General features: G+C 37.3%; 1 protein-coding gene across 1 annotated transcript in view; it reads right to left on the bottom strand.

The window, feature by feature from the left end:
• Window positions 1-3,288: 3,288 nt before the first annotated feature.
• Window positions 3,289-27,010, bottom strand: part of TMEFF2 (transmembrane protein with EGF like and two follistatin like domains 2) — a 221,549-nt gene continuing 197,827 nt past the window's right edge. Inside the window, exons 8-10 of the mRNA XM_026002629.2 lie at window positions 9,056-9,179; window positions 7,003-7,161; window positions 3,289-3,618 (exon numbers count right to left, since the gene is read on the bottom strand). Of these exons, the coding sequence (XP_025858414.1) occupies window positions 3,522-3,618; window positions 7,003-7,161; window positions 9,056-9,179 (380 nt within the window). The 3' untranslated portion in view covers window positions 3,289-3,521. The remainder of the gene's footprint in view (window positions 3,619-7,002; window positions 7,162-9,055; window positions 9,180-27,010) is intronic.

Genomic DNA, 27,010 nt, shown 5'->3' with positions numbered 1-27,010 from the left:
AGCGGCTAGAACGACGCCTGCCGTGGTGTGGGCGCCCCGTAAATGATTGTTGAATAAATGGAAACAATTGGCAAGGCGCTTTCTTTTCTCCTTGTTGCTCCCAGGCTAATTGTGCGGACCATTAAGGAATAACCCAGAAAATGCTAAGATGGAATTAGGAAGACAAGACTGCCAAGGGAATCGTGGAGGCTTCACTGGTGAGCTGGTATTTGCTCTGCGTATTGTGGGGAAAGGAAGGGTATCCGGAGAGCAGCGAGAAGTGGATAAAATGTCAGAAGCAAGAAGTCAGAACTCGTACGGGGGATGAGGAAGTCATCCTGACTGTCTGTGAGGACGCGCATCTACCGGGCCTGCAGGGTCGCCGAGTGCTCTGCACCGACCACTGGCATAGCCTTTGGTCTCTCTCTCTCTTTTTTTTTTTCAAGATTTTATTTATTTGTTTATGATAGACACACACAGAGAGATAGAGACACAGGCAGAGGGAGAAGCAGGCTCCATGCAGGGAGCCTGATGCAGGATTTGATCCTGGGACTCCAGGATCACGCCCTGGGCCAAAGGCAGGCACTAAACCGCTGAGCCACCCGGGCATCCCTAGCCTTTGGTCTTTGATCGTGGTTCTTATCATGGTTCATTTACTCTCAGTCTCCTGCTAGGGGTGAGATCTCTGAGGTGAGGAACCAGGACGATCTGCTAGTGAGCTCCTTACGGGCAGGGACCCTGCCCTATTTATCTCTGTATTCGCATTGCTCAGCACCGTGCTGCTAATTGGTGGCCCGTGGTACATGTAGAAGGTAAAATCAATGTGCCATGAATGAATGGGTGAATGATAGGGCTTAATAGCAGTTTAATGAAAAAAGTGTTTTAAATCTAAGGTGAGGGCAAGCAGCAGAAATAGTTCACGTGGTCTCTGGTGGCAACGTCTGGTTTCTGAATATCTACAATCTTGGAACTAGAGATAGAAACGGTAAGAGAGATAGGATCGGCGATGTGAAATGACTTGTTCATGGTTCCACAACAAATTTGTGTTGAGAGTAGGAACTTGGATTTAGAGATCACGGCTCCCAGTTAAATCTGACTTTTCACGAGTTCAACTCTGTTCTCCTCTGGGCAGGCTACATCGGTGCGATTCTGAGCTCGACGCTCAGAGACATGTATAGACAAAGTAGACTTTGTCCAAGAGGATGGACGAGGATGACACAGATGCTTAAGGGAAAGTGGAAACTGGTATCAGATGAGCATCAGATGAGAACATGAAGGATGTTTCACCTGGAGAAGGAAGTACTTGCAAAGGGGCTGTGGGGTGAGTGGAAAAATCATGATATCTCTTCTAATATTTTTAAATACATGTCATCACTCCTTTGCTCCAGAAAGGAAAAATAAGAGCCATGGGTAAAAATCAGAGAAATAAATTTCAACTCAATCTGAGAGGAAAAATAATGTCTCACCATTAGATTGACCAAGAACGAAATTCCTAATTATAAGGACTATTCAAGTAGAGGCGGGATGCTCACCTGTCACTAGACTGGGAGTTCCTTTAAAGACCATGTTCTATTTGTATTTCCCTAAGACTTTGAATAGTGCTGGGCACATAGTATATGCTCATTTATGATTCGCTATGTATCTTTTAAAAGGAATTCCTTTATGGGGTAGATGAGCATGGAGGTGACTAGGAATGCACTGTATTATTAACTCCAAGGACTCTTCCAACACTTAGGTTTATGATTCTTTGATTTAAAAAAATCCTGCAAGATAGCATACCAAATATTTAGCAAAACAAGTCATTTCATACCCTGATCAGGGAAAGGTCAGTGGAGTTGCTATTTCTTTTAAAGTCTACGAAGCTCTAGTGTTGCATTGCAGCTCTCCCTTTGGGAGGAAGGATTTGTTTGCCATTCACTACTGTCTTACGAAGGAGATCACTGCTAGTACATCTCTGCACGTGGTGATCAAACTAAAGCTCCATGCACAATTTTAAATGGAGTTTGTTTTGTACAAGGACCAGAAGACAGATTTATGGAGACATTTGCGCAATGGTTACGCCAATAGATTCACACTTTTCAGAGTGACTAACCTAGGAGACCAGGTTTTTCAGAGTCCTAAATCCTATTTATTTTGTCACCTTTTTAATAAATATCTTAAATATCACTTCAGGAAACTTATTTTTCACTGAATATTTTATACCCGGAATGTGTTGATTTGATATTTATGTGGGTTTTTTTTGGACACAGGAGTGTCGTTCCTTTTAGTCCATGCGGAAGTGATCAAAAGGAGGCAAAGAAAGTTCTAGATTTACTATATTAGCCACAGAAAGCTGGGGAGAACTAAGCGATCATAAGGCAATTTTTTGATTTGTTATTTACCTCTTATTTTTTGAGAGTTCTCATATTTTGTTTCTTCCCAAAGTGATCATATCTATTTATATGCTCAAAAATCCCTATCAACTTTCCACTAAATTCTTTCAGATGCTATGGGATTAATTTGCTTTCTTATCTCAGCATATAAATAGGCTTCCAACGTATTTCTCTGTCCTTATGAAATATCATCATCACCATATTCCACTTCAAATAATGGCGTAGCATTAACCATAAAGCCATTCCTAAGGAATGTGGTGGCAATTCTAACTCCTTTTTAAAGAACTCTATGCTATAAAATGTAGCACCGTGCTTCTGAGAATCTGTGGTGCTGGTGTTTCACTTTTAATGATGTTATTACATTTTTCCACAAGTTCTTAATTCCACTCACCTAAATGGAATAGATTTTGTGCTCTGTGTATTCCTGAGATGTAGCTTGTTCTGGACCCTTCAGATATATGCACTTGACAGCGAGATTCTAAGATGCTTTCCCAATAAAAACCAATATCTTCTTTCTCTCTCTTTTATGAGTTATAAAACACTTTCCCTACCCTTCTTCTTTGATTTAATTTATATGCCAGAGATTTTTCAGCTCTGGGGATGAAAATGGAAGACCAGGGAAGAAAGTTGATGAAATAGAGATGATTCAAAGATCTGAAATATTTTATCCTCACTCGATATAAATTATTTTTTCTCTTTTCCAATAACCATCATTTCCCTTGATCTTGGAATCACTCAAAACCTAGCCACCGAGTCCTATATAAACTAATGCTCTGTCTCAAGATATGGGGAGAGATGAAATACTGGTGCCTGCACAGACTGTACCAGCTTGATTATATTTACACTTATGAGATACCGCAAATTTAAGAATGCCATTTTTTTCTCATCACTGAGTATTTATTATATATAACAAATACATGGGAAAGAAAAAACTATATTGTGTGATATAAATAGTTTATTTACATTACAGAAAAAACATCAAGACAATGTATACTATTTCAAATATATCCATACATAATCAAATATAGCTGTAGTACATGTTTTCATTGGTGTAGATTACCACAAATGCAAGGCAACATGTGTAGATCTCTTGTCTTATTCTTTTGTCTATAATACTGTATTGTGTAGTCCCAGATCTTGGTAGTCCAGCCACTGTGCAACATGCTCCCTTTAGATTAACCTCGTGGATGCTCTTGTTGTGTTGTCTGAACTGTAGTGCCCTGTATTTTGCTTCTGTCTGTGAATTCTGTTGCTTCTGGGGCATTTCCTAGAAGGTTGGAAAGTTTACAAATCTTAGTCCAGTGCTGTTACCTAAAGTTTGGTCCTACAATTACAGAGTGAAGTTGTGGATTAAGCAAACTGTTAAAATATTTCAGACAAAAGAATTTATTATCAGTAGAGGCTGGGATTATTTTGGAAGATATATATATATATATATATTTTTTTTTCTCCATCTCCTGGCCGTTGTCTTTAAGTGTCTTTTGGGGCGCACTGATGAACAGAGGCAGACGTTGAAGAGGAATACATTTACCTGGTCTTCAACCACTTACTCATTAAGGCACAAGAATGACTCAGCACAAGGCAATCAAGCAAATTGTGAGCTCATCCAATCTCACTTTAAATGTCTTCAACAATTTTATATTCTAAATGTCCTCAGGATGAATGTTATATTGACATTTCAGTGCTACAAGTTTAAATCCTTTCCAACCAGAGGATGAGCCAACTGTTAATATCTGATACGTAATGAAAAGGGATACTGTTTTGGTTCAGCCAGATATCATTTTTATATATTAACCCCATAATCTAGAGACATAAATTGGTACCAACTATTTAGCTTCTATAAAAAGCTAAATTCAGTCAAATTATCTGAAAAGCTCTCCTCTGGTGTCTTTTCTCTTGTAATAAAAGAATACTTTGATGATGCAAATAAGAACTACAATTCAAAGTTCACATAAAATCTTATTGTTGATGGGTTTCAGAGATTATATATTCATATATATCTTCACAAATGAATAAATACATGTTATCTATGTATCTATTTTTTTTTAAAGAGGTCAAAATAAACATGGAGCTGAAAGTCACATTCCCAGCAAGTGGGAGCTCTTGGAGACAAAAAAGATAGAAAATCCATCTTTTCAACAGGGCAACTCTTTTTCATTCCAGAGCAGGTCTCTAGATATCTATATTTATGTGACACATGCTGTATTTAGAAGGAGGGCAGATGTTTGACAAATCATAAAAACAAGGGGAAGCAATTAGAAAAAAAAAAGAAAGTGGGAGGAGGAGGAGAGAGAGAAAAGAGGAGAGACCAGGTGATGGAGAAATGAAAAGAAAATTGAAGAGAATGAAGGGACTTCTGCTTGGTACAATTTGTAATTCTTTTAGCAACGGGATATATTGGAATAGGTCTTCATGGGAAAGTGTGGTCAAGGTGGATGGAAAAGGGGAAGGTTTGGTGAGGGGCAGATGGCCTGGGTGGAAAATCTGGTTTTTGAGTAATACATTCTCAAGTGAATAGAATGAATCCACACTGGGGAAAGTGTGGCTTATTGACTAGCATGACTCCTGGAAATACTTTGGAAGACCTGGACATCCCAAGATAGATTTATAAAATGTATTACAATAATGCTGATTTAGACTCCTCCTCAAAAGGAAATAGAGAATAGGTTTTGTTCCTTTTTTTACGTGAAAATGAAAACGGCCATATGCCTTAAAAAAATGGCTTACTTCTACTTTGGAGCTCAGTTTAGGTCATTTTGAGCTTTAGAACACACAGCATGATGACCGGCCGAGGGGCAGGACTAGAGCAGTGGACAGGTTCTGACGCCAGGCAGCCCGGACTCTGTAGCTGCCCTTATTGCTCGGCTGTGTACACTTAACGATTTGCTAACTTCTCATACCTCAGAGTTTCTATTTTTCAAATGAGGATAACTGTTCTCTCTTCATATGTTAGTAAATGCGTATGTGTCTGTGTGTACACACATGTATGACACACACACACATAACATATATGCACACAGTGCTTGGTGAGGTCAGAGCCCAGTGTATCCCGTTGTTCTTGGAATGTATGGGAACAGAACTGTGATTAATAACAAACTTGAAAACATCTGCTAAAATGTCGAAAGTCCTGCATTTTTGTCAGTACATGAAGTAGCAAATCCAGTCGTTAGGAGATTAGAGGTCTTAAATAGGAACTTGGTTTTTCATGTGCTGACCGCGTGTACATATCAGAAGGCTCAAGACCCCTATGGTAATATGGCACCACTTCTTGTGTTTTAGATTTCTTTTCTATCTTTCCTTTATACTCAGTATTTTTGGTTTCTTGAGTTATCTTTATGTTCCCTAGAATCTATTTTAATATAATCCATTGACTCACTTGGCATCTAAACGTGAGAGTCTAGTTGATGAGCTCAACTTGGCTTGGAGCAGCACAAAGCTCCAGTCGATGATATTCCCTTAAGCTTTTAGGCCCGGCAAGGATTTATGAACCATATTTTGTCTTTTTCAAGAGCAAATGCCACACTTGTCCTCAAAGAAGATAGTGCAATACAGCTACGGAGATGTATCATGGCCTTTATTTTCTAAAGATATGATACTTTCTTTTATTTTCTTGTCTTTAGAAAAATAATTTTGGACGAAACATTCTGATTTACTGTAGAGCTGTGCAGATGAATGAAAGTTTAAATGTCTTGTGAATTTGGCAAAAGCCTTGAAAAACTTTCTCGGAATTTTTTTCTCAAGGAGAGTGAAATAAGGTCAGAGAGGAGTGTCTTCAATAAGATTTCTGGTTAGACAGGATGTAATAATAACAGATTTGGTTGTCATGAACTTACACACTGAGGAAGCTAAGCAAGTAAATACCTGGCCCTACTCCTTTGCTCCAAGCACCATGTCAGATATCACTAATTAGCCATGATTTTTCTCTCCTGTTGAAACTGGATGAGGTGCCTGGATCCCTCTCAACCTAGCTTTCCAGGAAACAATTGCCATTTGGTTGATATACACGCTCATTGTCATGTTTGTCGCATGTTTTCATATATCAAAGGTTTTCATGCACTACAACACAATCTTTTTTATTAAAGCTATTTTCTCTGAATTTTGTGATTAAAAGCTATATCGTTAACTTAAGATAAAAATGTACCTGTCGTTTACGCCAAATATGTTCAAAATGATTATATCGGAGAGTGATACTTGGAAATCCAAGTACCGTAAATGAAAGCTCTACTTTGACACTTTTCTAGGCCTTCTACACCATTCCTTCTGACCTCTTTCAGCACACTGATCTGGGTCTGGGTAAATAAGGCCACGCTGTCATCTAAATAGTCTGTTAGTAGTTCGAACGAAGACGGACTTTCTATAGCTAAAAGAGAAGAACTTATTTAAACAAAGATTGGCATCACAGAGTAGAGAAAAAAGATCTTTGCTTCAAAACCAAATAATCATCAAAATGCAACAATAAGGAAAATAATTTGTACCACTCCAGCATGAAAAATCGCTGCTATTCACAGGCTGTTAGGAGGAGGAAATAGGACTCCAGAGAACGGATGGCCGCAGAGCCCACAAAGGGCCTCAGGAGGAGAGTAATCTAAGTAAGGCGAGGAGGAACAGCACACTCCGGCATCGGGGTGGCCGACTGAGCACTGTTACTGACCTGGTGATGCAGAGGACCACCACACAGATGACGGCAATCTGAATGGTTCCAATCACAGCTGCGATTAAGACATACTGAAATCGCACGGGGCCGGGAACAACGTACAATACACTGTAGTCCTTTTTTTCACAGTGTTGTCCAGTATAACCAGCATCACACCTGGAAGAAATGAGAGTGTCCAGTTACCTGTAGCTGTTGGGCTCATTTTTTTTTTTTTTTTTTTGGGAGGGGTGCTCATTTTTATAGCTGGCTAGACCACTTTTATCTTCATTGTGAAATCTGGGCTGTTGGTTTCTTTTTTTCTTTTTTCTTTTTTTTTTAATGTTACTCTGTAGATATAGGTTACCACTCTCTCTTTTCTTTTTTTTTTAATTTATTTTTTATTGGTGTTCAATTTGCCAACATATAGAATAACACCCAGTGCTCATCCCATCAAGCAACTCTCTATTTTCAACAAGATCCCTTTGTGTGTTGGGTTTCAAAGATATGAGGTGTTTCTTTTACACTTAAAATAAGATTTTGAAGACAGGAGGATTGCCACATAGTTTGTGATGATGATGATATAGAGAAGCAATGGATGTCCAGAAACCATCATTCTTTTTACTGTTTTTTTTTTTTTTTCAGGCAAGTTTCACATTTTATTTAACTTGTTCTTTAATCGACCTAAGCTGACATGATTACTTGACAGAAGGTTTGTTTCTGAGGATGTGGGGGTAAAATGGGGCTATTTATTTATCTTTGGATAAAGCGTTCTCTATGCTACTGTGAGGACAAATGTTGAAAAATATTTAGACCAGGACTATAATAAGTAATTTCTTTAATTCGTTGATCATAAAGTTGCCTACTTATGTTAGAGAGCTAAATTTCAGGAGGAAAAATAATAATCATGGTGTAGGCAATAGAGTTCCACAAAATAAACCCGTGTGCTATTCATCTGAGAATGAAGGCCACTTCTCACTTACTCAACCCTCATCAGAAAGCTCCAGGAGACCATCTGCGTGTTAAAATTAGCATTTGACAATGAAATGAAGAAACTGTTCACATAACAATACGAGCAAGGATCAGCTTGTCTTTGGCTTTGTGCAATTATTTCAGTATTTCACTTGGAATTTCTGCATCCTGGGGCCTTTCCTTTTGCCTCGGAGGGTTCAATATGGGGGCCCTCCTAAAGATGACAGGGCAGCAGAAACAACCTCTTGGTTTTGTTCACTCTAGCTGGTTTCACTGGAACGTGCTAGTGTATTCAGTGAAGGAAAATATAAAAGGAAGACAGTTCTTGAGAGAAAGGGAGAGAGAGAAAGAGAGAAGGAGGAGGGGGAGGAGGAAGAGAGAGAGAGAAACTCTTCGCTGTATAATAGACAACCTATTTCATCATAGGATACCTGTATATTCCTTTAATAAAAAATAAATTTGGTTTTTCACCTTGGCTTTACCATCTTTTTGCCAACTCAATAATTATGTTCTATTCATGAATACTCAGCAGATATTTATATTTATTACCTAAGTCCGGACAAGCAATTTCTTTGTGTCTCAACTGAGTTGGAATCTGGGGAGGCACGGCTAACAATTTCACTATACGAGGCCTGTGGATAACAGGTATGTGCCCAGCAAAACCAAGACTGATAATGCTTATTAGAAGGACTTTGGAAAAGATGACCTCACCAAAGCAATAATGTCCTCGTAGGGACAGTAAGTCCTCATCCATTCATCTCAGAAGGACTTAGTAAGCACTTGTCCTGTGCCAAGAGCTGCTCTATGTCCAAGGGAAAGAGTGGGGAATGAAACAGGGGTCTGAGCCTTTACGAAGCTGGTAATGCCCAAGGTACAATTTAAAATTCTACAAGAGGAGTACACATAACGATGTGTTACTTAGTACTCGGGTGTGTAAGGCACACATTTCATGGTCTTCGTGTGTGTGTGTGCAGGAGAGGCAGTGAAACGCCTTGCTGCCGATCACTGCGGGGGAATTCCATCCAATTCTTTACAAACACCCAGAATTTGGCCCTCTGTTTTCACTGCATACATTTTAAGAATTAAAGAGCGAAAACGTTACCTGCAAGACGGCTCCTGCATGTTGATAGAATGTTCGCACTTCCCATGCATGCAGAAACCATTGTAATGTTCTGGGCAGGGGATGTGGTGCTCTCTTGCACTTTCTTCTAGCTTGTTAGCATTCTCTGTGGATACAGATAAAAGCAGGCACCCCTTGTAAATACTTCCTCAGCCCAGTAAGATCAACCAGTACATTAAGAAGCAAAGCTATAGCAGGCAAAGATATTTAAAAGGGTAAGAACTAAAAGGCTCTGGTTCAGAAGAAAGAGGGAAGAAGAATTGAAAGACAGACATCTTCACAATTGTGTTTAGAGATGAAACTGCAAAATTACCCAGTGCTTTTCATGCTTTTATGCAATTTCTCCCATCTTTAATAGCCAGTGATGTGTCTGTGAGTTGTTAGACAGCTTTAATTTTCCTTGTGTAGGGACTGTGCATTGATCATAAAATAATTCAAGAAGAACTATTTTATTCTTTGAATTTCAAAGGCCAGCATAATGTCCCTGAGAGTAAATTGCTGTAATACCTTGATACTTTCTCAGTGTGGGAGCTTAAAAGTTAAAATATGGCTGTGTTCAGTTGTTAAACAGACGTTTTCCAAAACTAAATGCAAATTGCAACAAATGTATTCTTTCAGGCTTTTTTCATTTACTGTGAACAGGAATTCTACTAGCACCCATACATTTTCTTATTGCCAAAATAAAGCTATTGAAAGAGCAAACGTTATCTCAGAACCATTTGTGTAGATACTAACACAGTACGTACTGCATGCCCTAAGTTACGCCAGGGCCTGGGAGCTGGCCTGTGTGAACGACGGGATGTGAAAGTTAAACTTAGGATGAAGAGAGAGTTTGCCTTCTAAAGTGAACTCCTTCCTCCGTCATTAACAAGATTTGTTTCCTTATGTTTCTACAAAGACATTAAACTCTTTTTTTTCTGACCTTTAGCCCAAATACGTTGGCTTCACATTTGTCATGCTGTCTCTAAATAGTCTTTTGATGATGTTCATTTTATAATACAAAGTTTTCCTTTTTTGAGTCTTTTCCATAATCTGTGACCTGACCAGACTTTAAAATTCTTGCCTTAAAAAAAAAATTCTTGCCTAAGCACCTGGAAAACTTCATTTTCTTGACTTCAATCTGAGATACTTTTCTTTTTTTTTTTTTTAATTTTTATTTATTTATGTATGATAGTCACAGAGAGAGAGAGAGGCAAAGACACAGGCAGAGGGAGAAGCAGGCTCCATGCACCGGGAGCCCGATGTGGGATTCGATCCCGGGTCTCCAGGATCGCGCCCTGGGCCAAAGGCAGGCGCCAAACCGCTGCGCCACCCAGGGATCCCCTGAGATACTTTTCAATTCCACAGTAATAGAAGTAATGGAAGCATTGGTAGTGGAAGATTAAAAATGCATTACTGTTTTTGTGAAATAGATCATTTCCTATTATTTCACATACAGGTATAGCTTTTATTACAGTGCACCCTTATAGTTTCGTACTGGCAGTCATGGATGATGAGTATCTTCATCAGGAGAAAAAATACTTTTAATATGGGTGAATCGGACAAATGCATTATTTATGTTTAAGCAGAGCTGTAAAATATCCATACCTTTTAAGATCTAGTTAGTCATCTGCAGAACTTTAAAATTTGAAGTATATTGTTAAATATGTTAAGTGAAAAAAATATGTTAAGTGCTTTCCCGTGTAGGGATATTTATGCACATTTGTATGATGCGTAATATTTCAAACCACGACTCAAATTAATAAAGGATTTATCATAAGTATGCTAGAGAGACTGGAGATGGCATTTAAATCATTCATCTGTTCTGTATTTCTGTCTCTGTACCTATTTAGGTGATATTTTGTGTATTTTATATTTGTTATACATTGTCATATTATATTTCTACTTTGATGAATTATCATTAAAATGAATGAACCACTTCCATGGAAAAGACTAAAACTATACAAAATTTTCTCTTTTGGCTTCTCCCATTCCTCCAAGCTACACTGGAATTTTCATGTCACGGTGTTTTTGGTAACAAATTACAGCTGTAGTGAGCAAACACGCATAAACTGAGATAAATAATGTTGGGTGAAATTTCCAACTTGGGAAATATATGACCAAAATAGAAGCAGGACAACCCTGCCTTTTTGATGCACCCTGGGATGGCGTGTGGTCATTCGTGAATCCACGGAGAAGACCTGGCTCATCTGTTGCTGCTGCCAGGAGGCCACAAGCTAGCGTGGTCAAACCGCGCACTTGCTGCTTAAAGATGACTTTGACAAAAAAAAAAAAAAAAAAAAAAAGACGACTTTGACAGTGGCGTTTGCCAGCCGCACTGCTGATGTAATGAACCAGCACGGATTCTCACTCTTATTTCTGAATCTTCTCCTCATAACAAACTATTCAACACTTCTACTTAGTGTTTGTTAGTAACCCTCCAGGGCTTCTGCACACCTGCATGCAGGAGAATTTTCTGTAACTTCCCTGCATTCGGTTATGCATTGTGATCTCAGGCATAGTATTTTTCAAACACATCCTATTAGGACTATTTTTCTTTTTGTCAGTTGCAGAAGAAGATCAAAGAATTTCCTCGACTCAAAATCCATTTTTAGGCCACTGTATTTTTAACTCCATCTCTCACCCCATATTCTTTTTGTACCATATTCACGACTATGAACCAAAGTCTAAGGACAAAGTGAGAGCTTGTTTGAGGGAGGCTGTTGCCTTAGTGTGGTAATAACCAGATATTTTCACAAAGTTCATTATCTGGACAGGATGATCACGTGTGAGGGGAATAGTTTCCATCATAAAATCTGCTAATTAGTTTACACCATTCCTTATGAGCTTGGAGTGCTCTGTTATGCTGTTCACAGGATACTGTCAAATAAGAAAGTTAGAGAGATTGAAAATAAATGAGTAGAAGAAATGATCCCTGAGCAAGAAAATGAGGAATCATCAATATATGTCAACAAATTTATAGTCAATCCAACCAAGTAAACCAGTTGATTGAAAACCTGAATATATAACCACTTCTAGTAATGCAATAGACATATTTTAGAAATGAGATTTGAGTATATTAAGAATAATAGAGACACAGAAATCTAATATTCCAACCAAATATGTGTATGGACAACAGTATTTGTAACCCTGATGTTTATGCCTAGGTATTCAAGCAATCCTGAAGCATTTAAAGATTTAAAATAATCTAAAAATGATACTTTGGAACTTTGTATGTTTCCTATACTGGCTGATGATTTAGACATAGATTTCTTTGTCCTCCATTGAAAAAGAGGTTTAATGTAAGGGTCGTGCTCCTTTTACTAAAAGAGACAGTGAAAATGGTAGAAACTTCTCATGTTTTTGTTTAAAATCTTCAACCAGTTTCCTACTTAAAGTTCACAAATGATTTATTCTGAAAGAGATCCTGACCCTTTTAAGGAACCATTTCTTAGCCAGAGCATCCTTTTTTTTTTTTAAGATTTTATTTATTTATGAGAGAAAGAGAGAGAGAGAGAGAGAGAGAGAGAGAGAGAGAGAGAGAGAGAGGCAGAGACCCAGGAAGAGAGAGAAGCAGGCTCCATGCAGGGAGCCTGATGTGGGACTCGATCCCGGGACCCCAGGATCACCCCCTGGGCTGAAGGCAGGTGCTAAACTGCTGAGCCACCCAGGGATCCCCAATGATTTCTGATATAATCTGAGTTAATTGCAGCAAAGCTAACATGGTTGTCTGTCCATTGCTAGTCAATGCTCCAGTCAAGAGCTCTAGCAGTGGATTTCTCGAAAGCACAGCTACATGTATTGTGTGTGGTGTGCATGTGTGTGTGTGTGTGTGTGTGTGTGTGTGTGTGTGTCAGGGGAGCGGGGCAAGAAACAGAGGGAATGATGAATGGCAAGGTTTTACCTTACTATAAGTCAAGTAAGAGAGGGGGTAAAAAAGGGGCAGAGCAATTCAGAGACTTAATATAGTGCAGAGTGTGTGCGTGCGTGTTTACCATTATCCCTGCTTTATTCTTCCCTGAAAGCTGGGAATAAGATGTTGTTCAAAGAATTAATCTATCAAAGCAACACATTATGGATTGAAGCAGAAATACGACAGTGCAAAACTTGACTAAAATTACCCATGCATTCAAAGAAAGAATGTTTCCTTGGTCAAGGGTTAGCACTTGCAAAAGAAGGTTCTAAAAGTCATGTTCTCTATTCAAGTGCTCTCCGGAGTGGTGTTGCCCTGAGAAGCCAACCTGAACTTACAAATCTAGACTCCCCGTTGCAGAAATGGATGCACAAAACTTTTTGTGTTTATTGCTACTAAATACTCAGTCAACCCATTTCTCTTGTTTTGATGTCCTATTCTCTGAACAGTCTTCAAATAATTTGACTTCTATGTAGCCTACGTGGCACTACCTGTAGTACCACCTGGATTTCGCATCCATTTGACAGTTACACATGTCATATGAGTTGAATTGATTGGTTCTGACTTTCTGTGGGTGGTTTTGTTTTGTTTTTTGTTTTTGTTTTTTGTTGTTGTTGTTGTTGTTTTTTTCCATAAGTCAGCTTTCTCCAGCCCACTGGGTTCTGGTGTTTTGTAAGATGAAATTCCTGCATCTACAGGCTAGTGGACCTGCCTGGCCCATGATGCCCTGCGGTCCTGGAGGCCTGTCAGGGGGCTATAGTCAGATGATATTTCGCTGAAGATGACCCTACTTTGCTTTAATCAGGCCTTTCTTTGGAATATTTACCTATCTCTTGTGCCACTGATTTCAGAGGAGTGGCCTGTTTCTGCGCAGATTTCAGAGTAGGTTGGAAAGATTCTAAACTAGAGGTAACGTGGAGGATTCAGTGGATGTTTTAGGGAGCCAGATTTCTAGTGCACATTTTTAAGCAACTAGAGCTGTTTAGTAAGAGAGTGAGTAGCATAGTGAAGTAGTGAGTTTCTGGTGGTGTTAAAAAAAACCCTTCTTACTATTGCTCGGATTTTGTAGAGTGTTACTGTGTGGTAGATTTGATTGTTTCAGACCTCTAGGTTCTTTGCACTTTGAGAGTAATATTTATCTTTACTGCTAATATTTATTAAAATAAATTACCAACAAATATTTACCAATATTTATTGTAAAATATTGTTTTTGATATGATGGGAAAAAGAATTAGACAAATAGGAACATTATTTAGGTATAATAAATAAAGAAAACCACTTTGCCTTAATTATGGGGACATTTTACTTTATCAAAGGTTATAAAATATCTTCAATATTTACAATGGTTATAATTTAGGCATTCTAGGCTAAAGTGAGCTCTTTTATGCATTATCTCCCTTTGGCGGAAAATATGTTTGTGGATTAAATTCAGTTTTTAACATCATGCTTTAACATTGCTAATTATCTTTGACAAGCACAGGCACATGAGTAGTACCATTTCGTTTATTATATTTTTAACAAGCTTTTCCTGTGAGCACACAAAAATGTGCCATACTTTTCCAGAAAACTAAAATCTTCCATTTTGAATATGTTTATATAATACTTCTATTTTTTTTCACATTTAATAATGCCACAAGGAAACCCCAGCACTTAAGTACTCATGTATTTGCACACCTGTTGTGATTACTCATTGATCTGTCCCCTACTTACTGCCATAGCTCCAAGGCCATTTGAAAAAAGGTTTAACTGACAAAGAAAAATCATCTTTCTATTATATTTATATTGTACCTAGCATATTATGAATTTAGAAGTGAAATCATGATTGTTCCCGTTGTTGATTAGAGTTGGTTTCAGAGAGGATATATAATTCTTAGGATTTTCTCTCCTCATCTTATTAGGAATAAACATATGAGGTGGCAGTCAAGCCTTGTATCTAGCTTGAATTGCAATAGAAGTTTTTTAAAGACCAGAAAAGTGTTTCTATTGAACAGTTTCTGAATATAATGCAATAGGAGTTCTTGAAAATTAAAAAATTCCATAATAGCTTCACCTGCTGTCATAGTTTCTTGAAGGCACAGATGAGTAGATGAGAAGAGTCTTCCCTTTTTTCAAGCCTCCATAACAAAGATTCAAATAAGAATGCTAGCTAACAGTGACAGGCTAGTGGAAGGGACACGAAGGCATTTAAGGACACAATCAATTCTCAAGTTTTATAAAGAGCAGAGACTCAGTTACAATGTCCCTTATTATTTAATCTCTGTTATAGATTTGGAAAAAAAATAACTTCAAAACAGAAACTAAGTTCTTTGCTACAAATTCAACGTTTCTCCTACCAGTTGAAATTTTTTTTTTTTTTTCCCAGAAGGGTCATTGAAACTATTTGGATCCAAAATTTTGCCAGTTAGGCAGTGGTCTGGGTTGGGAGTAGGATGGGTAGAGATAGAGAGAAATTCTTTCTTACCCGACAATTGACCAGGCACAAATATAAGATGTGGAATGTGATTATCCATATTACCACTTGTGTATATAAATATTCCTATTGGACATAAAAATTAAAATAAAGCTGAAGAAAACTAATTTTCATGTTATACATTCTCAGGCAAGGCCTTAATGACATTATTCAAGAAATGCTTGAATTTAAATTGGAAAAAGTACTAGCATCTGAAATAGAAATAGTAATTTGGGGATTGGAGTGATTGAAATGCAACAATATTGCACGATTATTTGCATGAGGTTTTATTATCTCAGTTTCTACTGGTAATATATTTACATAGATAAAAGCTGAGAAATCTGTACAATCTTGGGAAAGAAACTTGTATGTAAACATTTTAACTTATGATATCCAAATACAGTTATTGTAATTCCAGGACTTGGCATCATAAGGCTAAATCACAGATTTAGCTGTAAATTCTGGACCTCCAAGAAATATATATATATATATATATAATATATATGGACTATATATATATATGTAAAATATAAAATGAATATATATATGTATATATCTGTTTATTATTAAAAGAAAAATAAGCAGATTTTTAGCCATTTGCTCTATCTTGTGCCCCGAAATGCCCTTCCTGGCTTTGGATGGCAGCACCCTCCAAAGTGTGAAGGGAGCAGGCTACTGGGAGAAATTGTATTCAGCCTCTAATGGGCATTTTCAAACTTCACCATTCAGTCAAGAGCCTATTAACTCTCAGCAAGTGGGTAACTCCTATAGGTTTAGAAGATTTAGCTTGAAGATCTTTTAAAAATATAGTATTTTAGGGAACTTAAGATGTCTTTGACAACACTTCATAAATATCAGGCCTTGAGAAGAGGTAGGGATCATTAACCTCTCAGGAGTCCAGAGCTGGAGTTGCTGTAAGCTTATCTGGGGCAATTTGCTAGAGCTCTCCCCACTGAGCTTTGGCTGCAGCAACGCTCCTTACTTCCAAGCTGCTCTTCGGAGACAAAGTTTACTACAAACTTTAGAGAAAGAAAAAAAAGTATGGGAGGCCATTTTATGTCAAGAATACCCTTCTTTCTTTGGTCTTAAACTAAATCTATGCATTTCTGGACAAATTTATTTGCTCAGTGGCTAACTGGGCATCCTTTCTTAGTGAGCCTGTTTGGTGACAAGGGGGAAAATCACAGAGCAAGTGACAGAGGGTTCAGCTCCTGTCCACTTCTGCCTTCTGGGCTATGTGAGTCAAGCTCTTTTTTCCCTTCATGGACTACATTTGCAGAAATGGTTAAATAGTTCAGATTAACCTTCCCAGGTGACACATTTGTTTTCCTCTATGACTCTGAAGTTATTTGCCAACAGAGAGTAAGGAGGATTTAGGTTGGAACATTCACTTAAACGCAGCAGAAATAAAGGTTTTAACCATGTAAATAGGACCAAAAATAGCTTTTGGTAATTTGTTATATGAATATTTCTTGCGTACCTACTATGTGTCTGGCACTGTGCTATATACTGTATCTATTGGTTGTCTCCCTATGATTTTGTTGTCTTCTAAACATAGCCAAGAAAATAGATTTGCAAGACAAGCTGATGATAAATATATCTACATTTACTGGAGAATCTATAACATGCCCAACATTGTGTTAATACTTTATATGATAAAAATGTATTTCTTATTATGGCTCTTTAAGGTAGATTTCTAAAAATCCCATTTTGTATAAATGAATAAATGTGAGCTCAAATAGGTTGAATTTTTTATCTTACAAATTTGCATAATCGATAACCAGAACCAGGGGTCAAAGCCAGTTCTTGCCAGTATAATGCACAGATCATGCAGTTAAGAACTCATGAAGACAGAAGACAATATCTGCCTCCATATCTTATTTATTATTTGCTTTTTGTGATTCCTGACTCTTTATCCCACATGGATCCTACTGTTGCTCTGAAAACCAGTTCTTTTCTTTTTTCGTCCTTCTATCCTTGGAGAGATACTTTTTCCAAGGCCAAACCATCATGAATCCCAACCTTTCCGTCCTCCTCAAAGGCTCTCCCCATCAGTGATCTCCTTCCTTTCCTTTATCTTCAATTCTCTTCACTCCTTGCTCCTTGCCACTAGCATTTAAACATTTTTGAATGTTTTCTTTCTTAAAATAAAAATTTATAAACTTCTCTTAATGCATGTCCTTTTGTAGGCCTTTTTGTCTCCCTTTTCTTCATAAGAAGCTAAACTTCATAAAAGTGTTATCTCTATTCCTATTCTTTACTTCCTGCACTAATTTCCGTTCACTATTTACCCACTGCTCTCTGGTAATCCCTTCAGAGAAACTGCTGTAATCATGGTCAACCCACAACATCTTTATTGATAAAACTAGTAGTCTCTTCTCTGACTTCAAATGTCCCAATCTCTCAGTAATTTGATACATGTGACCACTTCCACTTTTTTGAAGCTTTCTCCTCCCTAGACTTCTGTACTGTGTACCTCTTGTTTTTTTGGTTATTTTTTTCCTAGACTATTTTGTAGGCTTCTCTTTTCCAACTGATTCTTCAAGTGTTGATGCCTTCCTAAAGTTCTTCTCTTTTTATACTTTAATCATTCTCCCTGAAGGGATCCCTATGAACTTAGGGCTTCTGTTATCACCTAAATGCCTTTGATTTCCAAATTCTGATTAGTCAGCCTAGATCACCTTTTCTGAGTACTTAAAATACAGGCTTACAATACAGGCTAACCTGTATTGTGAGAGGACAAGAAAGGACAAACATTATGGGATGTTCCTATTTAAGGGAGCTCTCTTTTATAGGAACATTTTGTGGGACTGTCCCAGCAGACTCCATTCTGGGAAACGTGGCATTGGACAATGGCATCTTTAGATTTTTCACATAACGACACACATAGAAAATGATAACATTTGGTTTTAGGTAAAAGAAGACCACCAGCCTGGGGGCTCTAGCCACCCAAGCTCCCCAAAAGCTAAGGTGGACTGATGAGCTAACATACCTGTTACTCATTTAGGGCACCTGAGAAAGCTTTGCATTAGACTATACTTTCTCTTAGGGTAAAGACTGTACTGTTTACTGTAACATCTTCAGGATAGAGAACAAGGACTGGCACAAAGTGAGTATTCAACAGTTAGTATGAACAAATGAAAAAATATAGGCATGGATAACATATGTGGAAGCCACAGGTACCTTGGTGTGGCCACTTTCAAAAGATTCGTACCTCTTAGTTGTGTGCATCAAAGAGCCAGTTGCACCTAGGTAATGTGTCCTTAAAGTCACAGACAATCCCTACTCTAAATGACAAGGTAAGGGGGTGCCTGGGTGGCTGGATCAATTAAATATCTGACTCTTGATCTCAGCTCAGGTCTTGATCTCAGGGTTGTGAAGTTAAGCCTGCATTGGGCTCCATGCTGGACATGGAGCCTACTTAAAAAAATGGGGGCACTTGGGTGGTTCAGTCAGTTAAGCATCTGACTCTTTGGCTCCAGTCATGATGTCAGGGACTTAGGGTTGAGCCTTGCGTCTGGCTCCATGCTTGGTGAGGAGTCTGCTTGAGGTTATCTCACACTCACCCCCTTCCTCTGTCCTCCCTCAATCAATCAATCAACCTTTAAAAAATGAGATGTAAGGTTCAATATGGTGGAGAACTCTAGAATACTCACTAGAATGTATGTATTCAGTATGTCAGGAGTAGATGCACAAATAAAAGCTGTATTTGCTGTGCGTCTTCAGTCTTTCTCAGTGAAAAGCAAAAGGTTGGAGAGCAAAAATGTGTTGCTAACCATAAAAGACAAGAAAGACACCTATAAATAACTCGAATATAGGTGGGTTGATGAGTTTGCACATTTCTCTGGTATGATGTCATGGCCCAAAAAGGGCAATTAGAAAATTTATAGTGTAGATTTGGATTCATTTACAAAGTTGGAGTACTGCCATATGTTAGTATCTGACCAAATTAATGTAAGTGATTCTCATTGAAAGGGTTAGAAGGTACACCATCTTTTCTAATATTCAATGATGAAACAAAATAATTTTAAGAAACAAAAAAGGTAGCTTATTGTGTTATGAGTATTTTTGAAAGTTGGCTTAACATTTCACATTAATATTCTAAATAAAACTGACAATAAAAAAGTCATGGAGTCAATTCCAAGCAAAACTTTACAGTTTTTCCAAGAAGTAATTTCTGAACATAGCATATAGCCCCTGAACAGGTTAATGGCATTAAAAAGTTATTCTATTTTGATAGTTTTCTCAATTATATCTTGGTATATATCTACAAATCAAGTATCTTTGTGTTTAAGCAGACTAAGACAGCTAATAAAAGTGGTATTGTTTCCTAAAATAAAACTTTTAATGATGCGATAATCCATCATAGATTTCCATGTAGTTTCTCCATTTAGCTTGTTAAAATAGAGACTTAATACAAATGAACAAGTATTCCTCATGCCCAGTATTATATATATATAAAATTATATATATATATAATTTTTACCCTCAGTAAAACTTTTCATCTAATGATTTTTGGTAATACAGAAGCCACATATTTTATTAGTTACTGCACTGCATTGAATAATGTACCCCCCCTCCAAGCTCACACCCAGCTGGAACTTCAGAATGTGATCTTATTTGGAAATAATTAGTTCAGATGAGTTCATACTGAATAAACCATACCGAACCCTGAATCCAATGACTGTTCTTATAAGAAGGCTACACGAAGGCACACAGTGGAGTCATGTGAAGATGGAAGCAGAGATCGGAGTAATACCATGACAGCCAGGGAATACAGGAGCCACCAGGAGCTGGAAGGGTCAAGGAAGAATTTCTCTTCTCTTTGAGCCTTTGGAGGGAGTGTGGCCCTGCCAACACCTTTATTTCGGACTTTTAGTCTCCAGAACTATGAGATGAAAAACTTCTGTTGTTTTAAGTCACCCAGTTGGGGGTAATTTATTCTGACAGCTCTAGCAAACTAATACAATTACAGTTTAGCAATCAAACCCTTACACTAATGAAATATATTTTTCTAATAACCTATACAGAATCAGTGAAAATGAGCTGAAAGATTGGTTTCAGCTCCTACATGACTTGGACAGTCTCAGTTTATGTTTATTTTTTCAGCATAATTTTACTCTCAAAAGTTTTTGAGTTTATGTAATAAATCATATGGTTACCTTAGTTTAAGTTTATGTTGAAATATCTGTGGTTCATTGAATTCACAGCACAAAAACTATGTTTTAAAGGTGCTGATATGTCAAAGGATGCTAATAGCCTCAGTAAAGAAGAATTTTTGAGAGGAAAGTAGAACTTCATGGAAGGGGCTACTTTTGGTTCTGATTGATTAATTCATCTTGTAAGAAAGGCAGTTATTTTGTATAATCAGTTTGTCATGCAACAAATCATGTTGTATTGCCATACAACAAATGACCAAGAATCAAACTGACACCAATGACCTTTCAACAAAATGATTCCAGGTCACATGCGGTGTATGATCTCCCACACTACCTCTGTTTGCATTTTCAGGATGCCTGAATAGGTAATGCTTTATGGAATTGACTCATTAAGAAAATGCTAGTTTATTTAGCAGGAAGGATGGGAGTTTATAGTACACCATTAAGAAAATTTGAACATTAAATGCTTTTTGAAGTGTTACCCCTCAGTAAAATGTAAATCTTTTAAATCTAGGACAATTCATTCCTCAAATATTCTAAATAGCTATGGGTTCACGCCTTCTTTCTCTCTCTCTTCTTTCCAATTTTGAATAACTGATTTGCTTCTGATACTTCCTTAATTTCTCGTCAGTGATAACTTTGAGTGTAAGAAACCGCTCTAGAAATAGTTAAGGATGAGGTGTGGATCTTGGTTTCTTTCCACTTGGACAGCATTTAGGGCTTAAAATTAGTTATTAACTAAATGGTACTTTGTGGTCTTAAGTGTTAGTTTACCTTTTAACAGGTCTAACACACTCCCAGTGTATAATTTGCACTCTCCAAGTACATGGTTAACCACTCAAGAAATCAATAGGGGTTATAAAACATGTACAAATTTGAATTTGGAGAAAGTCAAACACTTATTCTATCCATTAGAAATAAAACGGCTGACATTTAGAATTAGAGCTTATAAGGAGCCATTTATTTTGAAATAGAAAAAGCACAAGATGACTATGTCCAGAAATGGGAGTGGAGTATAGCATAGATAATTCAAACAAAGCACCTCACTTTTTCTGCAATGATTGCCGTCAGTATCAACCTACAACCTTTGGCTGTTAATATGATTATGTAGAACTTTGGATCCACAGTAGATGAGAAACATATTTTTCTCTTATGATGTTTTGAAATTTACTAGACCTCGGTCCTGTCTATGTCTAATTAATTCACCAATTTATTTATTCAATTAAAAATATTGACCAATCTCCTCCTATATGCCAATTACTACAAGTGGTGAGTCAAACAGACAAAATTTGTCTCCTGAAGGGCATATATAGTAGAGAGAGATGGGCAGTCTGCACAATGAAAAACAAACAAATACCCAACATCTCCATTAGAAATGTTACAGGGAAAAATAGAGTATTTAGATATAGCAGACTAGGGTGGAAGATCTACTTTAGAGAGTGAGGGAAGGCATATTGAAGAAGGACAGATGAGTAAGAGCCTGCTAGGAGAAGAGCCATGGGAAGACTCTCTGGCCTGAGAGAATGACAGAAATGGAAAAAGACTCTAATGTAGGAAATAAGTGTTCCAGGAACCACATTGTGGCTAGAGTAGGGGGTGTCAGGTGGAGTAGACAGAGGGCCAGGATGAATCAGAGAATAGGTGAGTTCCTTTTTATGTGAAACTTTGTAGGTCATGTTAAGGAGTACCAACTTACAGTGCAGTGGGCAACCATTTGGATAGTTTTGAGCAGATCTGACTGATAAAAATAATGTATCATAGAGGGAAAAGGGAAAGGACAGAGAACAAATAGGATACCATTGCAGTAGTGTGGGTGAAAGAGAATGTTCAAGTCTTGGACTTGGGTAGCAGCAACGAAGGGAGAAAACGAAACAACAGAATTTCTATTGCACATAAATCTTAAAGGTAGACTTAATATGACTTGTTTGTGTGTTGTAACATGGGAGGAATGAATCAAGGATGCCTCGGCTTTGGCTTGAAAATCTGGGTAGTGTTTTTTTGTGTAATGGAGAAGACTGGAGGAGAATCAGTTAAGCTCTGATGTATAAACAGGATCGATCTCTGATTATGATTTTTGAAAATTCTATGTTTATGTTTGGGTATGTATACAATACAACTGATGTTAACTGGAATAAATTCATAGTTTAGTAAGAAAACTATTAAGGGGTGAAACGGTGAAATGCCTATTAATAATATTAAGCAAATTTATGATTATTAAATGGAAATCTTTAGTAGGAGAAAGGACATCTAAAGTAGGAGGAAGGACATTTATAATGGTCTACAGGGGACCTGAAGATGTAAATTTAAAGGCAAGATAAAAAATATCATGACATGAAAGGGAAAAATTAGACTGTGAAAAAAACATCACTGAGGCGTGCTTTTAAGCAAAGCACTTTTCTACTTTTCTCTCTTTTTGAAAAAATCATCACAAGGAAACATAAATTATTTAAAGATGAGAAGTTTGTAGATTTGCCATCTTCAATTTCCATTATATAAAATAGGTTCTATTTCGGCCAAAAGATTATTGGATTATTATTTCATTTTGTTTAATGATTTAAATTTCTGAAAGTTTTTTTGTAGCTCACCCTTAAACATTAGGTAATGGACATGAATGTGTGTGTGCATGTGTATTTTTTTTCCTTACTATATTAGGAAGTAGAACCCAGAAATAGTCAATTATTCCCTAACGTATAGTAGCTCAAAGGCAGAAAACTAGCAGAGGCCATGTGTTTTCATTTTTTTAAATGAACTTTTTTTTTTAGAATAGTTTACATTTATAGAAGAGTTACAAATATGTACAAAGAATTCTCATATACACAAAACCCCATATTTCTGTGTGTTTCCCTTTTTAATCTGGTGTTTTCTTTACAATTTTTCAATAGTAAAGGATTGTCTTAGAGTTGTACATGTAGAGTTAGGAGAAAAAATGAAAGAGGCAGTCATCTGGATAATTTCAGGCCTGAAAACAATTTTGTCTGAAAGATATAGATAATTGAGACAGAAATGTTTCTTTGGCCTGGAGAGATCCCTATGATTGCCTTCCTCCTCCACTTGAATTTGTAGGTATAGCTATGACTATAGGTGTTCACTTACTAATAGGAAACTGTGTATCATTTAATGTGAAGAATGTGGGGTGTTTTTGAGAGGACTAACTTGCTTAGTTTCTTTTTTTTTTTTCTTATAAATCACGTATATTGGGTATTTTTCATTATAAAAGCAATTCGCATTGATTTAAGAATAGTAGGAAATATAGAAAGTAAAAGAAGGATAGAAAGTCCTCATTGTTGACAACCTAAAGAAAAACACTGTCAACATTTATTTCCTTCTAGTCTTTTTACTACACATAGAGTTTGAGTCTCTTTACTTGGATTAGACAATACATGGGATATTCTTTTTATTTTAAGCTTTATATCAGGCTGTGTCTAAAAGCTGATAGCAAATAAGCAGGACAGCTCATTTATTCAGTATGGTATCTGCTAAGTAGGCCCTTCAGACTATCTGGACAAGAATTGTACTAATTAAAAGCCCACAGCTTGTGTTAGTTGACTTTAGCTCAAGCCATGATCTCAGAGTCCTGGGATTGAGCCCCACATAAGTTTTCCCTTCAAGCAGGCAGTCTGCTTGTCTCTGTCTCCCTTTGCTCCTCCCTCTACTCCTCCCTCCGCTTGTGCTCTGTCTCTCTCTCAAATAAATAAAATCTATCTCTCTCTATGTACACATATATATAATTTACTCTTAGTCAATCAGCTTAGATTTAAAACTTTTTATTACTTACTAACAACCTCTCCTAGTAGAAATGTGAAATCATACTTCCCTTAGCTTATTAAAGCTTCAATACTGACGGTCTTCATGCTCTCATACTGTTTTTTAAAAAACAGATTCTCTAGTTCTCAAACTTGACTGAGTATACACTCCATGCTCTTGGAGCTCCACAATCTTTTCGATCATAGTTGCCAGTGCCAGGGATGAACTAATTGTTTTTGAGGGTTAGAACTTCTTTCACATCTCTATTTTTGATTGGTCTCAGGTCACTGGAAGCACTACCATGGTGTCCCTACTGTGCTCAGACATGACAAGACTGTCTTTTCAGAGCCTGGCCCAGCTTAAACACATACAGTGTGGGAATCTTTGAGAATCAGAATAATGAATCTTCCACACCAATTAAAGATCAGTTTATACAGCGAAGATGAAGGAACAGCTTTGCAGAGTCTCAAGATCCCATCTGTCTTTGTGCTAAGCAAAGTTGGGCCCATACAAACCCTTTATCATCTTTTTCAAGCTAGGTCATTCCAAAGAAATTAGGAGCAAAGTACGAGCATGAAGTGCTTTAGGCACACTCATTTCTCTCTTAATTTGCTAAGTATTTGTAAGTATTCCCTGAAGGGTATTGAACATAAGTCACGTTTGCTATTAGTCCATAATACACAATTGATATGTTATATGAGTCAAATAGTTCTGGTAATTGACAGTGAATTTTTGGTAACAATGAAAATAATGTCATTTCTCCTACAAGTGAAGAGTCGTGTCAAAGTAAGTTCAAAATCTGATTCCTGCACCTACCAGTTGTGGATTTAAAGCAAGTCACATACCCCTCTGTGGATCAGTTTCCTCATTTGTAAAATGGGGGTGATAATAGCGTTTATGGGGTTATTGGGAAGAACAAATGGGAATATCCACATAAAATCCTCTGAACAATAGCTGGCAAACAATAAGCACTTAATAAACATTTTAGTTATTATTAGTGATTGTCCTCACATGTCCTCATAGTCATGTTTTAAAATGTATCTAAAGGGACCAAACAAGAATGAAGCAATAGTCCAAACAAGAATGAGGCAATAGACCTAGAGATATTTTCTGTATCCTTGCAAGTCACTTTGCTTTCATTTTCACTGGTATGCACATGTGTGGAGAAACTCCCTGGCTCACATTTACAAGAGATTATTCAGCAGAGGGAAAAATGCAGACATTGGAGCAGAGAGAGCCCAAATCTCAGCATGGACATTTAGTATAATTAATTGTCTTTTGGCAAGTGATTTCACTCCTCAAGGCTTCTGTTTCCTCATCAAGCAAGAAGAAAACGGAAAAGCAAAATGGCAGACACAACATGATATGATGCTGGGTAAGGAGAAAGGCCAAACAGCATGTGGAAGAACTTATGTAGAGACCCAGGGTGAAGGTGGGGAGTGAAGGGCCTCTACTTCTTCATTTTCAAAACAGTTGAAATGATGGTCCTACCTATGAACACTTGTGGGGCAATAAGATCATGGGCTTGGGAGATTGACTTAATAGTTCAATTTTGGTTCCCTGCACCACACTTCCCAACTCTGTGACCACAACCAAGTTATTTAACCGTTATGCATGGCTGTGAAACATTTAAAGCAACACCTAACACACAGTAAGTACCTAGTGGATTATAGGTATTTTTAACCAATATGTGTAATGAGTAAATGAGCTTTTAAATGTAAAGAAGGATTTATTAATTAAGCACAGCACCTGGCACATAGTAAGTCCTTAATTAAGCACAGCGCCTGGCACATAGTAAGTCCTCAATAAATGAAAGTGACTGTCATAATCATCACCATCCCCAGAGGAAGATTATCAAAGCTGAAACATGAAGAATAAATAAGAATCAGACAAATGAGAGGAGCATGTGAGTGTCCCATGTTGGAACAATATATACAAAAACGCAGATGGCAGATAGAGCATGGTTAGTAGGGAGACTGGCAGTTTCTGGAGCATAGGGGAAGGAAATGAGGGTAGAGGGTATGGTCTGAGGAGTGCAGAACATGCCATAAAAGCTACTATCCCATCCCGCTATAAAGTAGACACCCACCTACTGGCACATGCAAATATGTGTAGTGTTCCCACTCATAGAGAGGCTGCCTCTCTGTCAGGAACTGTAGTTTCACTGTCATGGTGGTCTTTGCCAGCCTTTGGGGATATGCTGTTGCTGGTGTTTTATGGAAGTGATTCAATTATATTCAGTAGTAGATACTTGTAAGAGCTCTGAGTAGATGAAGGAACCCTCGATAAAAGCCAGGGAGTAGGATTATAGAGTCAGTAAAGGTATACTTCATTTTGACAATCTACAAAGGAGACAAAGCCATGGTGTCTCTAAGTCTAATAAAATAATCTCTCTTCCATGAAGTTCTATAAAAGAAATGGAATTATCTCTTGGCAAAACAAAAAAAATATAAGAGATTTAAGTCATTTTTCAAACTAAAGGCAGTATTAATAGTGTAATTTGAATCACTTATTAATAACAGATCTTATGACTTGAAATGTATTCTTATGTCTTAGATACAAGAGTTGCTGACTCAATATGATCTATTCTGATGGAAACAAGCTTGTTACAAGAAGATAACATCCATGTTCCACTTTTTAAAAATAACTTTATGTTTTTATATTTGATGGAATGATGAGACTCTGTAATACGC

The sequence above is a fragment of the Vulpes vulpes genome, chromosome 16, assembly GCF_048418805.1.
Source record: "Vulpes vulpes isolate BD-2025 chromosome 16, VulVul3, whole genome shotgun sequence".
Classification (NCBI taxonomy): domain Eukaryota; kingdom Metazoa; phylum Chordata; class Mammalia; order Carnivora; family Canidae; genus Vulpes; species Vulpes vulpes.
The sequence above is the reverse complement of the archived record's forward strand: the minus strand, read 5'-3'. Positions and strand labels throughout refer to the sequence as shown.